The sequence below is a fragment of the Diplotaxodon limnothrissa genome, linkage group LG5 (genome assembly GCF_057381915.1).
Source record: "Diplotaxodon limnothrissa isolate DT_005_m linkage group LG5, D_limnothrissa_male_GT1.1, whole genome shotgun sequence".
Classification (NCBI taxonomy): Eukaryota; Metazoa; Chordata; class Actinopteri; order Cichliformes; family Cichlidae; genus Diplotaxodon; species Diplotaxodon limnothrissa.
In genome coordinates this window covers 37,700,093-37,715,877 of record NC_140600.1, presented here as the reverse complement: position 1 = coordinate 37,715,877, position 15,785 = coordinate 37,700,093, and the positions used below count along the sequence as shown (strand labels likewise).

Genomic DNA, 15,785 nt, shown 5'->3' with positions numbered 1-15,785 from the left:
AATGCTGTGAGTATGTGTAAGTGGGATCAAACTTTGTGAAAACCTACAGAAAATGTAACATCCTCGCCGTTTCCCTCAGATTATTGAACATTTTAGCCTCTTTAAGCCCTTTTTTTTTTTTGTTGTTGTTTTTTTGTTTTCAAGGCTCACGGCTGTACTGTTGCTGTTCAAGTGAACACCGTGAAGCTTTTAGCAGATGAAAAAGTTTATATTTCTCCCAATCATAGAAGTCCTATTGTAAAACGAAGATTTACCAAATGAATTACCAGCTGTTCCATTTCTGCTTAATTTATATAAAAAGCTTTTCCAGTTTCCATGACATTATGTGGCTAAATAACAAGAGATTTCACTTTTTTATCTTTATTTCTGCAAAGCGTTATTCCCTTTTGGATTCATATGCAGTGTGCAGAAGATAGAGACTCATTATTGGCAATGAGGTATGTATAGATATTTCCTGATAATGAAAGCTGGAGATAAAAAAAACAAAAAAAAAACCAACAATATGCAGATTTTTTTTTTAAATAAAGAAAATGCAAACAAATTTAATTTTCAAACATAAAATTTAATGTACTAAATCCATTCATTTCTGCTTTGACACTGACTCTAAAACTATCTGTTCTGCATTTGCCTCCATGAGCCCCGTTGGTATTACAGTATATCAGTTTACAGAGCATTACATCATTAATGCAAACACTGTACCAATGGTAATCCTCTTCTTCCTGGATGATGTTGCAGGCAGGCAAACAGAGGCTTTGTAGCATACTGATAAGATGCTGTGCAGCCTGTGGTTGGCTGGTTAAGATACCTGCTTTCCCAGCCAATCCCTGGCAGCTGAATGTCAACCGAGGCAGGATTAAACACGCAGCGCACACACACTGCAGGCCAGGTGCCCGGTGTTTGTCAAAGCCTGTTTAAAGTTTTCTGTCACTTTTAAGTTTTTTTCAGTCCTACAAACAGAAAACTCATATAAAAATCTACAATAACAAAAAGAACAAAAGTGTTTTGTCTGGAATAAAAATAAGCTGAGCAAGAAATGCAATTAAATATTCTAACTGTAATAAACCTGAAGCCTATAAGGCCTTGTTAATACCATATTTAAATTTATTTAATGCTTAAAAATATTATTTATTAAGATATTGTATGGCTTCGTACAGTACTTTTTTCTCCTCTACAGTACTGTGTATATGACTAAGCTGACTTCTCATATAAAATGGGAAACAGCTGGGCTAGCTCCACCTATCAAAAGTCTAAATCTCACTGAACTACCATGTTGTATTATGTGCCGTTGTTATCAGATGGTATGATGTTCTATATCAGCGGTCCCCAACCCCCGGGCCTCGGACCGGCACCGGTCCGTGAGTCGTTTGGTACCGGTCCGTGAGAGTTGAGGCTCAGGTGTGAAATGTGTGGTTTTTATCAGTTTTCAGCGTTATTTTGTTAGCGTTTTTATCGTTAACTCCGTTTTCCTGGGTCTTTTCACGTGTGTTATAAATAAATCTTCTATTTTTCAGTACCGGTACTAGTTTTATTTTGTTGTATTTTTCCGCGACACCTTAAAGGCCGGTCCGGGAAAATATTGTTGGGCATAAACCGGTCCGTGGCGCAAAAAAGGTTGGGGACCGCTGATCTATATGTTCTACATGCTCGGTTACAGCCCATTTTAATGAATATTAGTGATAAAAATACCACCTGCACAAATAAAACCTGAAATAGTTCAGTGACACAACATCCTGACTGCAATAAATCTTTTACGCACTGATAACAGAAAACCTTGCTCTCTTCCACACTCAGTCCATCAGGCCTTGCAGAGCTACATCTTCATTTTCAGACTTTCAGACTTCATCATTTATTCCTCCTGCCTGCGAGAGGGATGGCCTCATCTCTGGTAGCTGCAGGACCAAGATCGAGGCATCACCAGCTCCCAGAAGCTATTCTGTTGAGAAAAAGGAAAAGAATTGGGCCAAATATACATGCCTCACTTCTCCTCCTTCTCCTTCTAGTAACTTTAATCATTTTATTAAATTATTAGTAGATTTAACATCCATTTCTCTCAAGTTACAATCTCATTGTGCAGAGCACTTCTATTTGTAGACAGATGTTATCTGTGTTAAGCTATTGTGTGTGTGAATTATACACACGGACATACAGTTGTTCCTAGTGTGGTAAGCACTGAGCCCATCTGTCGAGCAAATCCTTTACATCTCTGACTTCATCAGACTCTTGGTGTCGGAAGGCAACTTTTAAAGTGTTAAAAACATGTCACACTTTTATTCACATCTGCTGCTCAACACACGTGAATCTGCAGCACGGGATTACGTGTACACGTGTTTACACAAATGCATGTAGTCTGCAGGACGGTAATGAATATATGAATCACTGTGGATGAGAACAGACAATTAAGTCAAGATAATGAATGAGTGGAAGAGGCTGTTTGTTACCACTCTCATTTTGCTGCTGACGTCTGTGTGACATCCAGCAGTAGTTGCGTAATGTGCTTGTGTACATGAGTTTTTTCATTCTCGCCTGAAGTTTGTTCACCCGTTGACCTATTTTCCATTTAGGGGTCATCTAAAGCAGGGGTCAAAGTCAGTCTAATGACATCTACAAAAAAATAACTTGGTGTTTAATTTGAAACCCACAACTTTAAATCAGAATAGATCTGCACATACCTTCACTACTCGTGCAGTTTGGGATAAAACTGTTTTCATGCCTTCAAACTCAATAAGAAGTCTCTCAGAGGTGAATTCTCCTAGCATGAGTACACATTTCTTCATAATTCTTCTGCAAAAAAGAGGTCACTCATCTCTTTTTCTGTCAATTTTTATGGATTTTAGCAAAATTTGTGCTTCTGTATCCAGAGAAGTAAAGTAAGATAACTGACTGAAAGCATCTTTTGTGACCCACATTTGATGCTATAAAATGTACTTGTGTATGGCTTCTTTCTGAAGAGCTGGCTGATTGTATTTTGAGATTGTGCGTAAGCCCAGTAAGACATTGTGGGAAAATGGCTTTTTTAGGATTGCTTTCTATGTGATTCTATTAAATGATATGAAGAAACTATTTATAGAGGAGAGGAGAAAAGGCATTTTCTACATATAAAGGAAAAACTTTACAAACAGAGATCTCGGTCAAACGTGGGAGTACGTACTCCTGTCCGTGGGCAGTATATCTGGGCGTACCACTCCTGGCAGTACAGGCACACCTGCACACCCTGACCGATGAAGAGACACACCCACATGATGATGTTGCAGACAGGGCTCTGTCGCTTGTCGGTCATGGTGAAGTTGAATGCCACTAAGAGAAGATGGGAAAGGGGATTTGTTAATGGGCTTTCGGTTCTTTCTTTGTATCTGTTATTGAGAGAGCAGGAGGTCGATAAAGGGACAAGGACACGCAGAGAGAAGAAACCAAAACATTGAGTGAGAGTCCTATAAAAACAGACTTTTTACAGTGTTTTTGTGAATAATTGAAGAATTTAACTCGAAAGTTTGAAGGCACACTCTTCAAAGCAAAAGCCGTTTACATATTTTTAACAAGCTATGGATAGGCATCTCAAACACAGTGCTTTTATCAGCGGTAATAATGTAGACATGAAAAATGTGTCTGTGTTTTTCTCCCTTTAAAAGGCTTTTAGGCAAATGAATGAATTTCTGTAGCTGGGTCAGCACACAAGTTACTTATGCTGCGCTAACAACTGTCCCATGAATAATAAACACACCCCTCACCTCCAAAGACGGCAAAGAGCAAGAACATGACTGGGTAGAAGAAGCCGAACCCCATGGCCAAAGCATACTCGTGAACGACGGCAGAGACTATGAAAACCGAAAGCATGGCAGCAGTTCGGAATTTCCTATTTGACAGCTGCAGGGATTGGAGAGTGAACAGAAAGAGGATTTGGCTAAAAGTTCAGGGGTCAGACTGACTTAACAACAGTTAAATTGCCACACACATGCTGGTTTATAAACAGAGACGAAACCAACAGAGTTATGGGATTTGTTTTGTTCAATATACATGTGTTAGTCTGCAGTATTAGTACTCTGCTCACCCAAAGAAAGTCCCTGTAGCCATAGTAATACAGCCAGTCATGAACCACTATGTTCCAGGTACGGTAATAGTTAGCAAAAGACGTAGAGTTCCACCAGTCCTGAAAAAACAACAGAGGATGAGTCACTCATCAGAATAAAAACATCAAGAAAAAGGGCTGAATAGGAGTGAATGTTTATTATTGATCATCTATTTCTACTGATGAGAGATTCGCTATTATTAAAACATCTTAGTGTATACCAAACCCTACAACTAAGGATTTGTAAATGGGTCTTGGAGGTGAAAGCAATGCAGTTCTGCACAGTGCATCAAGTTCCTGGGTGGGTATACTGGTTTAATCTTCATCAGTTTAAACAGACACCTCGGTGCAATCTCTGATTGTGTGCGACACCTTTCTATAAAAGCTGCACGTAAATTTCAGATGTGAGAAAAACAAAGCCAATGCATGCATTCTTTTCAATGACCAGCAGGAGGCGACCCAAGTGTTTGCAAACTGACTATAAAAAATGTGACTTCTTAAACACAATCTAACGGTTATATTGTTTGATTTAATACACCATGCTGCTCATTCTGTCATTTATAGTCGGATTTAGAGTTGTTGACAAAAGAGGGTATGCTTTAGGGTGTGGCTTCCTTGTGAGTCATGTGCAGTGTACTCAGTGTCTAAGTCAGACTTGTCATTACCAGTTATAAAATAACAAGATAGGAAAAGTCCAAAATGCTCAACCCAAGGATTCAAAACAGCACTTCACTATCTAATGGGTGTTGGCACAGTGGCATGGCCATCATTTATATACAGTCTATGCACGTTTGTCCCAACTGTTTCAGCTGACAAGCAGTGTCATTTGAACATTATTAAACCAATAAAGTGCCATCACAGACATGCATCTAGGGCAGATAAGAGGTTTAAAGGTTAAGAACAATTTGTAGCCACATTGTAAATTAGGTGAATCAACTCCTGTAATTAACATAAAATACACACACTAGAATCTTTTCAAGATTATTTAGCATTTTTAAAACAAAAATGAAATTTGCAAAACACTGTCTCGCTGTCTTACATCCATTTTTTGCACAAACCTACAAAAAACCCCATGGCTAACATTAGAGTATGATTATGACGAAAATACATAAGAGTGAAGAAAAGTCTCACTCACAACCACACAGACGTTTTCTGGTAAAATCCTGCCCCACATTCCCCCAAGTGCCTTGGTATCTTTTATAGCTAAATTCATTCAAACTCTCAGGCGTACTTAGAGTGCCATAAGCGAATAAGAGTTGTGGAAGTGAAAGTGGCCAACCACTATAAGCAAGTATTTTCAGCTCTTGCTCAAGAGCTATATAAATCAACAGGATTCAGCGATGGAAAAGTAAAACTGTTTGGGGACCAGCAGGTCACCCTGCTGCCATTTCACTTGTCATTAATCAGAATTTGCTTGTCTGTAAAAGTAAGCATTTCAGAAAATAATGAGTCTACAGCACAGAAACAGGAAATGACCACTGGACCAATTAAAGTGTCCACAAAAATCAGCCGCACACCTTATAGAACATTCTGTCAGCAAAACGCAGGAGCTCCCCGAAGAGGTTGAGCCAGCAGTGCAGGAAGGCAAAGAAACACAGCAGGAGGAGCATTATTCCTGCAACACACACACACAGAGACGGAGAGAATTGCATGGAGCGATTTTATTTTGGGCATTGCCCCCAGTTTTCTCAGAGGAATTGTAACTTGGCACAGATGCTATTGCACTAACTCGCTCTTCACTCAAAGGGAGTCATAAACATTTCAGCCTTTGATTACTTGTATCAGATTCATGTTAGCATCTTTCATCTTATCACTGTCTTAACGACACTCTGGAGTCCTTTCCTACATTGCAGGCTTAGTAAAATATTAACCAGTGCTGACTCACACGCATGAGAGATAATGGATGTTATAAACATAAATGATGTCACAATCAGAGTCAGAGATGAACTTTAACCTGCACACAGCTTCTTTCTAACGCTGTAAGTGGGGAAAAAAGGGAGGAAAAAAGGCCACGTTGAGTTTGTGTGTGTACAGCTGAGGACTCTTTGAATAAGAGGACATACCTGGTAATATAGAGTGAAAAATAGCCAAAACCATTGTTCGTTTACTGAAAGGCACGTTGGTCTGGGTTCTAAAGACCGGCATGCAGAGACGCACCAGGATAAAGTAGCCGTAGAACAGGCACCCCAAAATCTGCAAAGGGAACATCAAAGAGGTTCGAGAACATCCCATAAAAGAGGAAATGAAACGGAGAACACACACGAGAATCAGAAGTACAAATGTGGAAATGGCTTAGCGATAACTGCGATCAGGGATATATTATTACTTCAGATTATTTCAGTATACAGAAGTAAAACTTCTTTTTAGGTCAGCAGACACTACCAAGTCTTTTGTTAGATATTCAAAGCAAAAGGGCTGAATTATAAATAGGAAAGCAACATTTTATCTCACCATGCCAAGAGTAATGCCAACATAGTTCCATCGTATGTGGCGATTTCTGCAACAAACGGACATTTCATAAATTTCAGATGCAAGATTATTCTTAATGTGTGCTCTGTTCTCAAATTTTTATCAGTTTTCATGTTGCCTGAATTTGTCTCTAGTGTCGCAGTCCAGATTAGGGATTCCACAATGCATCTAATCTCAGATCAACATGACTGCTTGTAACTGCATCTTGTTGTTTTTCAGCCGTCGTTAGATTTATGTTTGTAGCTGCTGAGCTATAGATTCTGAGAGATGGGATTTGATGCTGTAATGAATAAAAAAGAAAGTCACTGCTGGCTTTGTGAGTTTGTGTCACATGACAGAACCTCCAGTTTTAATGAAAACTGGACATAGATATTTTTGATAATTACTAGAACAGAAGAGCATAAATAACCAGCCAAAATGAGGGGTTAATATATCCTACCGAGGGTATGATTCCCTGTAAATGAGCGTTGGACAGAAGAGGAAGTACAAATAGCTGGAAAATGTTGGGAATCTGTGATTTTCTCCTGAAAAGACAAAGACAACGCTGTTAGTGTGGCCATCATGTTTGTGTCCAAAACCTTTAAGTTATTTTAAAAGTGGCTTCACATTAAAGTCTTGTTGAGTCATTTATTATTCATTTAATTTCACAGCTTCACTGTGCCTTTAATGCAAGAACCTGTAAACAAGTGGCCGTCTTTAAAAATTAAACAACACCCGGGTTGTCGCTGAATCATTAAGCCATTATACCAAATTATCTGCCTTAAAGACTCATCAGTTTTACTAAATGGTTTGCTGTAGTTTGTTCCAGCTAGTGTGGCGTCCTTTAAACACTTGTATTACAGCCCTGCTCTATAAAAAATGTATTTAACGGACCTTCTGTGTGAAGAAATGATCTTAACTTCCATTTCGATTTTATGTCAGTTTTACTACTTAAGTCAGGACTACAGTTTTCTCCAGGGGGCATTTGTTTTAAGTATTCATGTTTTTGCTCTTGGTCTCCCCTCATGTTTCATATTTTTATCTCCCACTAACAGACCTGTACAAGAGCATCTCTAGCTGCAGATTCATTGTTAGTTTTAAAGTTATTACATAGGTAACCTGCAGAGTTCTGCTTAAGTCATTTTTCCCCCTTGTTTCCGGGAGTGTCACTGTGAGTAATGATAGCGCCCGGAGAGAAAATACACCGGACTTCAATACAATACCTTCCTTTGGAGCATTCTTCATGATAACAGGAGCCGTTTCTCTTAAGAACGAGTAGGTTTTCATCAGGAATCGAATCTGGAGAAAATGGATACAGTTATTACGTGAAGGGAGACAGTGTATCAGTATTAGCTGCTTCTACTGTAGATGTTTATCTTCACTCCAAGAACTGACAAGCTGCCCGAAATGAAACATCCAGATACTCACATCTCTTTTTTTCTTTTTTGTTTCTCTTTTGTTGTTGACTCATGATTTATGTGCACTCCCATCAAACATGAAGCAGTGCAGCATGGTGGGGCAGAGAGCAGCACAGTTGCAGAACTTGGCTTAATTTGTCATAAACTGCAGTTCAGCGATGATGCACAATCAATCTGCGTAGAGCAGGGAGCATCATAAAGCAGCAGTGAACCGCATTTTGGGGCAATTCAGGGAGTTTGAATATTTAATTTCTGCATCAAACTCAGCAGTTTTAAAATGCCATGAACATCATGTAAATACAAAAAAGACTGATTGGACTCAGTCAGATGAGGATCATGGCCGGGTTTCCCAGAAGCATCTAAGCACCGAGATTATCTCACTCCATCAAACAGAGCTAAAATGATTTTAGTGCTAAGACTGATTTTGGAGGCCGGGGCCGATGTGATAAAGAGGATGAGGAGGTATTAGTGTATGGGTTTGTGATGTTCAAATGCTGGCTGCAGTGAGATCTGCTGCCAGAGATGCTTTCTCCTTTGGTGACTTTCCAGTTGGAAAGCTCCCATCTCTGGCTAGCAGGCTATCTTTATCACAATGTTCCAGCTGAGGGCAGTGAATTACTGCTTCTACAATTTGGATTACCTATGATTGCCAGTGAATATGTGTGTAATGTTATCTATGATACAGTGTGTTTCTAGCACAGGTCATTACCAATAATCTTTTTTTTTCTGTTGCATTTGAACACAAAGTAGCTCTTTACACTGAATATGCAGTAAATGAAAAAATGAGCGGCTGCACATGTGACAGACTCACCTGTTCCAGTATCACAATAAACCGCGATGCAGGTGGCAACTGGTGGTGCACAACAACATAGATGGGGAAGACTCCAAGTATGCAGGTCTGTATGAGATACAGGATCAGCCCCATCCCCAGAGACAGCCCCATCTTGGAGGGGACTTTGTGGTACAAAGAGCCCCAAAACAGCAAGGTGTAATAGGGAACGCTCAGGGTGTAAGAAAACATGATGGCCCAGGCTACAGTGACCGTCCCCAGCTTCCCAAAGGCGTAGAACAGCAGGTCAAACTCCAACACTAACCTGGGATTGAAAACCAACAAATAAAGAAATAAAGAACAAAACACAAATCATATTCATTATTTATTATGTATTGGAAACCACTTTGATTGTATTCAAACACAGCTGGGTTTTCTTTTCATTGCTCGAATCGTGAACGCCATTGAATATTTTTCCTCTGACATTCTTTCATCCAAAAGGCCCCTCCAGTGATGATATTAATAGATTTTAAACACACACTTACAGCTGTGTCTTTTTTTTTAAAGAACAGTGTCACAAGTGTGATAGTATTATTTGTGTACCATTATTTAGCGCATGTAAATAAAAATTCACTGTTAACTGAAGCTGAATGGATCAAATCATTTGCACACAGCAGAGTTGCCCACTGGCACTAGCTCAAATGAGGAACATTTGCAACTGCAAACAAAAACCAAATCATTACGACACTGCCCAAAGCAAGAGAAGAAATACTCAGAGGAGTTGATTCGTTATCTTTCTGCTACCAGATGAGCAGAGGGGCAAGGAAGGCGGGAGATAAGAGAACAGGAAGTCTTGGATTAATTGAGTTTCTGTTAGATTTGGTTCAGGGTTAAAGAGTTTGACACATGGCAGTACCACACACACACACACACACATCCACGTGTCCCACTGACCTGCCCTGATCGATGTAGTCAACAGCCAGAGTGCTCAAAAAGAAAATGATGAGAACAGCTATGAACATGTGGTAAATGGTCCGGATGTGGCTGATCTCGAACAGTTCGCTGAGAAAGAAGAGGAAAGACACAAATAAATACACAACAAAATCAATAAAATGGCCCCATGTTTGATAAATCTGTGCGAACTCTGCTGTGAATATTGTAAAGGTTTACAAAAACGTGCTAGTCCCATCTAAGTTTGCAGTTTGATTGGGTGCGCCTTGCTAGCTCTGGGTTGGACTCCCTTTTGTGTCGCCGATTCATGAAGGTACGGGGACGTTCCTCAGAGATTTAAGGCCATATTGAAGCGACAGCATCAGACTTATCTGATGCATGAGGTAAATCTCATGTTCCATCACAAACCAAAGGTGCTCTCGGATTGAGATGGCATGTGACTGTGCAGGACATTTGAGTACAGATGGCTCATGTTTATGCTGCTGGAAGCAGCCATCAGTAGATGAGTAGACAGTCATAAAGGGATGGAGAGGGTCAGTAATGATGCGTAGGTAGGCTGTCACATTTAAATGATGGCCACTTGGTACTAAGGGGCCCAAGGTGTGCCAAAATTATACCCCCCATCATCAAAGCATCACCAGCCTGACCCATAGACACAAACGGGATGAATACATTCTTCATGTCGTTTACACCAAATTCTGACCATCTGAATATAGCAGCATATATTTAAACTTTAGATTTAGGCAACGTTTTTTCAGTCTCCATTGTTCAGTCTGTATGTCCGGTATGATCAGGAGCCCAAGTGAACTTTCTGCTCCTGTAAGCCCATCTGCTTTTTTGACCCATTCTCTGGGAACCATCGAGATGTGTGTGGGAAAATCCCAGTAAGTCAACAGCTTCATTCAGACCAGCCTGTCTGGCATAAACAACCATGCCACGTTAAAAGTCACCTAAATCATTTTTTTTCTCATTCTTGTGTTCACTTTGAACTTCAGCAGGTCACCTTGTCCATATCTACATGCCTAAATGTGCATTTGATGCGCTGATCAAATAAATCCATTAACGAGCAGTTGAATAACCTAATAAAATGCATAAACCATGCATATATCCAATTAAATTAGAATTTTCTATTTGAAAACTATGTACACTGACAATCTGTAGATGTTAAACCCTTGTGTTAAACCCAACTCTGATTTAATTTGGGTGTTTTCACATCTTTTATACTCACTCCAGCAGTGACGCCCTGGCCATAAACACTTTGCCATCATCCATTCTCTGAGATCTGACACAAAGCATAAACAGAAAAACAGTCACACACTTCAGTGATTAGCATAAAAAAATATGGTGACCAACAGACCAATTTGTGTCTCATTCTTACCTGGATGAGCTTATATTTTTTGTCTTTCCATTTACTGTTGATTGGGTGTTGGAGAGGGACTGGACGGACTCAGTCAGAACTCTGTCTAGAATTTCATTGAGCTGATCCTGGACCTGCTCCATGACTTTTATTTTGATCTTCTACAAGAGGAAAAAATCATTTCTTTCAAATCACGTTTCAGTAACTGTGTTGCCTTTGTAAACCACTTTCCTACTTTCATCCACCGTTTAAAGAAACAGTGATGAAATACCTCAGTACATCGTTCCCACTGCCTCGCATCTTCTTCCACCACCTTATCATGATTGCCAGCTGCAGAGAGAAGAACAGATGTTTCTCACATCGTTCGCTAAACTTTTAAATATACTGAATATATCTTTCACCTAAAACTGTGTAAAAATAGACAGAACTGAAAGATCAGCTTACAGTATAAAACAGTATTTTGTCCATACCAGAGCTTGAGTTGTCAGATGACTGTCGGGGCTTGATCTTCCGATTATACACCCTGCTATCGGCCTCCTTGGTCGTCATGGCTACCCTCACGACTGGAGGTTAGTCTGTTTTCAATGAATGCACGTGCTGTCGTACTGATGCCTGTCAAAGTGAGTGATGTAATGCTTTTATTTATTCCATGTGTATAGCTCATGCCGAAATCTTCTAGGTGAATTGTGGTGAGTATAACTGTAACGCATTTATGTTAAACTAAAATAAGCTGTGTGCATTAATATATCATTCTTTGCAAACTTGTGACGCGCCAAATGTTGTAAATGCTTTGTGGAGAACAGCCTATAAACAGTAAGCAACTTTTACTGGTATAGTTTTGCACATTAGTAAGACACACATGAATGTTTAAGTTTAAATCCTTCATTTAGAATTAGTGTTATGATGGGTATATGTTATTATTTTGTGTTTTCACTTTGAATGTTGTGGATGTGTGATGTTTCCAGTGTCTGTGTGGCTAAGAAGCGTTAAAGGTAAAGACCTCAGGAGCAGTTTTTCAACTGGAAGTATTTCTATATCGGTAAACTGCAAGTAGAAGAGGGAATTACCTTGTCATAGTTCACGAAAGACTGAATTCACAGCAATAAATGCAAAATTAAAATAAGACTCACTATTAACCTCCTAGGACCTGGCGTCCACATATGTGGACATCACATTTTTGGGTTATTTAGACCAAAATACTCAATTTTGCTCTACAAGGGCCTGATATCCACTTACGAGGACGTTATACTGCTACTGTTGTATCAAAATTTTAAACGAATATCCTCATATGTGGCTCTTATTTTTCTTAAAAACAAAAACAAGGTAAGGTAATAAGGTGGTTTACATTCATCGGGCCCCAATGTGACCAAGTATCAAAGAGAAATTAAAAATGCATGCCGTGGAAGAGTTCGGGTCTTAGGAGGTTAAAGTTTATATTCGATACAACGCATATTTTTATTTTAGTGGAGAAAAAACTGTTTCCATTAAGTAAGAGAGTTTAATGAGTCTAGCTGCCAGTACTTTACTGTTTACCTGTGTGTTTCAGCCTACCAGCAGCAGTGCAGCAGCTGCCACAATTGCCACGAGATTCAACCTGGCTTTAGCTTTTTGTTAAAGTTTAATAACGTGAGAGGATCTTCCACGATAAATTGAAAAATTACATCAGGTCACTGGCTCGTTGCTGGCTGGTTGCCTCATGTCAGAGATTATTATCATTCCTGATGAGCCTCAGTGCCGGTGTAGTGAAACCAATCGTGTGAATCCAAAACTGAAAAAGTGAACTGCTTGTCCGGATAAAGGCACCTGTAAGCTCGGTGTTGTGGAACAGTGGTTACCCACAGTGGTTTTCCACAACAAGCCACAAGTCACTGCAGTTCAAGCTAAACAATCTAAACAAATGATAAAGATCCGCGTCTCCACTGCAGGTTATAAGAGATAAGCTACAGCAGAGAGGTTGCATTGTGGGGTAAAAAACAGTCATTGACCTCATTAGTGACCCATACATTCTGGTCATTCCTCCATTAAACAGATACGCGTCAAAAAGAAATTCAGATTAGACGCTGTGCAGCTGCAGACACAGTCATATGGGGTTTTTAAAGCAAATCATCCTTATTGTAACAACTCTAAGATTATTAATGAGTCTATGTCATGTTTAAGAAAATATTTATTGGCTTGACCTCTTTTCTACTTGAGCCTGAGCAGCTGTTACTTTCCTTTTGATTTGTTGTATTGATGAACTTTGTCTCCCTTTGTCAAAATGCTAAACTGATGCTTCACTTAATTTCATGAGCAGCCAGTACTAATAGATTTTCAGCAAAATCTATGATCTGTTACGAAAACATTACTCATAGAAGCTGTTTTAAAAATCATATTTGGGTTCATGACCTACTTTTACCTACATGAAAAATTGCCTGTGTGGTTAGAGGTACATGCATCGGTTTAATAGCCCATTCACAGAAGAACCCTTGAACTCAATAACTCAGTTCTGCCATCATTATATAAAATTTATATCCAGCACGATGCTTCAAGACCTCTGATCTTCTTTAATGTTCAGTGTTGGCTACAACACTCATGTCGAGCGTTTCCTACTAATTTAAAAATTGCCCACAGCAGAAACTGCAGATTTATCATTCGTTTAAATAATACAAGTGTCAAATGTCAGACATCACTGTGTCGGGTAGATGTGACATGATCTATAAATATGCATTAGATGTGTACTCACAGTGTTTTAAGTTCAGGTCCACTCAGCAGTGCACAGGATGGAGCCTCTGTTTCAGTCAGTTTCCACTGACACTGACTGTTAAGTGTGATGCAAGTCTTATGATCTGTGTCCCCTCCTGATGCACTTTACCCTCATGGCTCCTGGCCCAGGGAATCCATTGCCCAATCAAACTTTACCTCCTTGGCTGGACTCATGAGGTCATGCACAACACTGGACTGTGCCCTAATGTCTCACTTATCCAAGGTACTTAATACAAATTTCATTCATATCATGTATTTTGTGCACTACGTTAAAGGTATATAATCTGGGTCAAACTTCAAACCAAAATAGTAAATATCACAGGTCTATTTAGCATCTACAAATATGCTCTTATTTGGAAAAGCGTGTTGCTTATTGTTAAAGCACAGCTGTGTGTGGAAACAATGTTTCCACTTTAGAGTAGATAATGAATGAACTGGGCAAAAGTGTGTGTGTTTCAGGAGTAACTGGTGAACTTGAGAGAATTGTACATTGTGGAAATAAATATTTGTTCAAAGCTCAAAACATTTCCAGAGGAATGCTGTCTGTCTGTCCATCCAGTCATCCATGTCAGAGTCGCGGTGTATAACCTGAGGGCTGTCAGTTTGTTGCTGGTGAATTCAAACCCAGGACACAAAGATATATGTACTGTATTAATGTATTTGTCCATTTATATGAAATGTATCTCTCGGTTTAAACTAATGATACATGTACAAAATTACTTTCTGGTACGAAGCACAGCAGGAGTAAAGAAAAACAAACTCTTTATAAATACTATTTTCAAATAAATACATACAAGGTTAGAATGATTTATTTTGATTTAAAACAATCCCCCCAAACTTTGTGCTCGTTCAACTTGATGTGAAACTGTTAAATTGAAAACGTGTTCTCGAACAAACTGTACGGTTTGTTTGGTGTCCTCGTTTCAAAAATCAAAATATTGAACTTTGACAGCGCTACGATTACACTAGATAAACATAGTTTGAACAAAATGGCAGAAAATCATTATAACATAACATCATTATAATGTACATTTTTAATAATAATTTAATAAGCTCACATTTTACAAGACTTTATTGAGGGGTCAAGGTAATGTTAATTCCAGTATTTTGCTGGGGATTTGTTGTGAGGTCCCACTGACCTCACTGGTGCAGCTGTTTTTAAAGCTGCTTTATCTCTCCTGCTTCTCTCCTGGGCTGCGAGCTGCAGAGGTTACTGACGTTATAATGTTTTATTTGGCTTTTACAAATAACATTAAAGAAGAATAATGACAAGAGCGTGTGGTAATCCTCTGTGCACAGCATCATATTTATTGAAAGGTGAGTTCATGAAATAACAGCGCTGTTTCTCAGCAGCTACAGAAGAGAGTAGTTCATGCACTAAATCACACGCCATAAACAAACAAAACAACACACTGTTGTACAAATAAACACAGACACTTCGCCTCTGTCTTTTTTTAACCGCTCGGCCATTCCTGCAGTCCTCTTTCTGCATGTTCAGGATACAGTATCACAATTCTTTGATCTTGTCAGAATATTTTTTTAGATTTGTTACAATTACTTTAAGACAAACAGAACAATTGTTTTTTAAAAATAAAATAAACGCAGACACTCCCAGTTTGATGAGCAACCACAGTGCAGGAGGCTGTTTTCAGCAACAGCGTGCTGACGAGAAAGGCCATTTATGTTCAACTCGCGGTTTCTATAGGTTATGTAAACACACACAACTTCAAAAGTTCAGTGGCCTTTTATTACCTTTTAAAAAGACAGATGATGAAAAAAAATACTCAGATTTAAAGGGCAATTAAAGGGATGTAATAATAATTAGAATGCTACACACATTTCACTCAACCTCAGTCCTGTAATAATAATTATCTGTTACAAGTAACATCTTTGTGTTAAAGAGGGACAACCGTAAAAAATATAGTAGTATAGTAATTAAATACTTTATGGTGCCAGTTAGTTAAAATTAGGATATTAAAAGACATCCATAAGCTGGGTTAATTGGTGACCTAATTGTCTAAAGGTGTGGATGTGAGC

General features: G+C 39.0%; 1 protein-coding gene across 1 annotated transcript; it reads right to left on the bottom strand.

Annotated features, from left to right (window-relative positions):
• Positions 1-580: 580 nt before the first annotated feature.
• Positions 581-13,804, bottom strand: soat2 (sterol O-acyltransferase 2). The gene is made up of 16 exons (XM_085353501.1): positions 13,729-13,804; positions 11,477-11,618; positions 11,278-11,336; positions 11,028-11,167; positions 10,878-10,931; positions 9,653-9,760; positions 8,741-9,023; positions 7,735-7,810; positions 6,972-7,056; positions 6,515-6,560; positions 6,127-6,256; positions 5,581-5,678; positions 4,046-4,144; positions 3,726-3,861; positions 3,149-3,294; positions 581-1,933 (listed from the first exon to the last, which is right to left on the bottom strand). Exons 2-16 carry the CDS (start codon positions 11,553-11,555, stop codon positions 1,877-1,879), a joined length of 1,596 nt encoding a protein of 531 aa, XP_085209627.1. The 5' UTR covers positions 11,556-11,618; positions 13,729-13,804; the 3' UTR covers positions 581-1,876.
• Between the last annotated feature and the right edge of the window lie 1,981 nt (positions 13,805-15,785).

Bases quoted from the DNA above. Each gene is read 5' to 3' on its own strand.
- soat2 (XM_085353501.1), bottom strand. From the start codon at position 11,555: ATGACGACCAAGGAGGCCGATAGCAGGGTGTATAATCGGAAGATCAAG. The intron at 10,932-11,027 runs GTAAGAATGAGA...GCTTTGTGTCAG, and splicing joins AAAAATATAAGCTCATCCAG to ATCTCAGAGAATGGATGATG. The intron at 7,811-8,740 runs GTGAGTCTGTCA...CATTTTCTCCAG, and splicing joins TTATTGTGATACTGGAACAG to ATTCGATTCCTGATGAAAAC.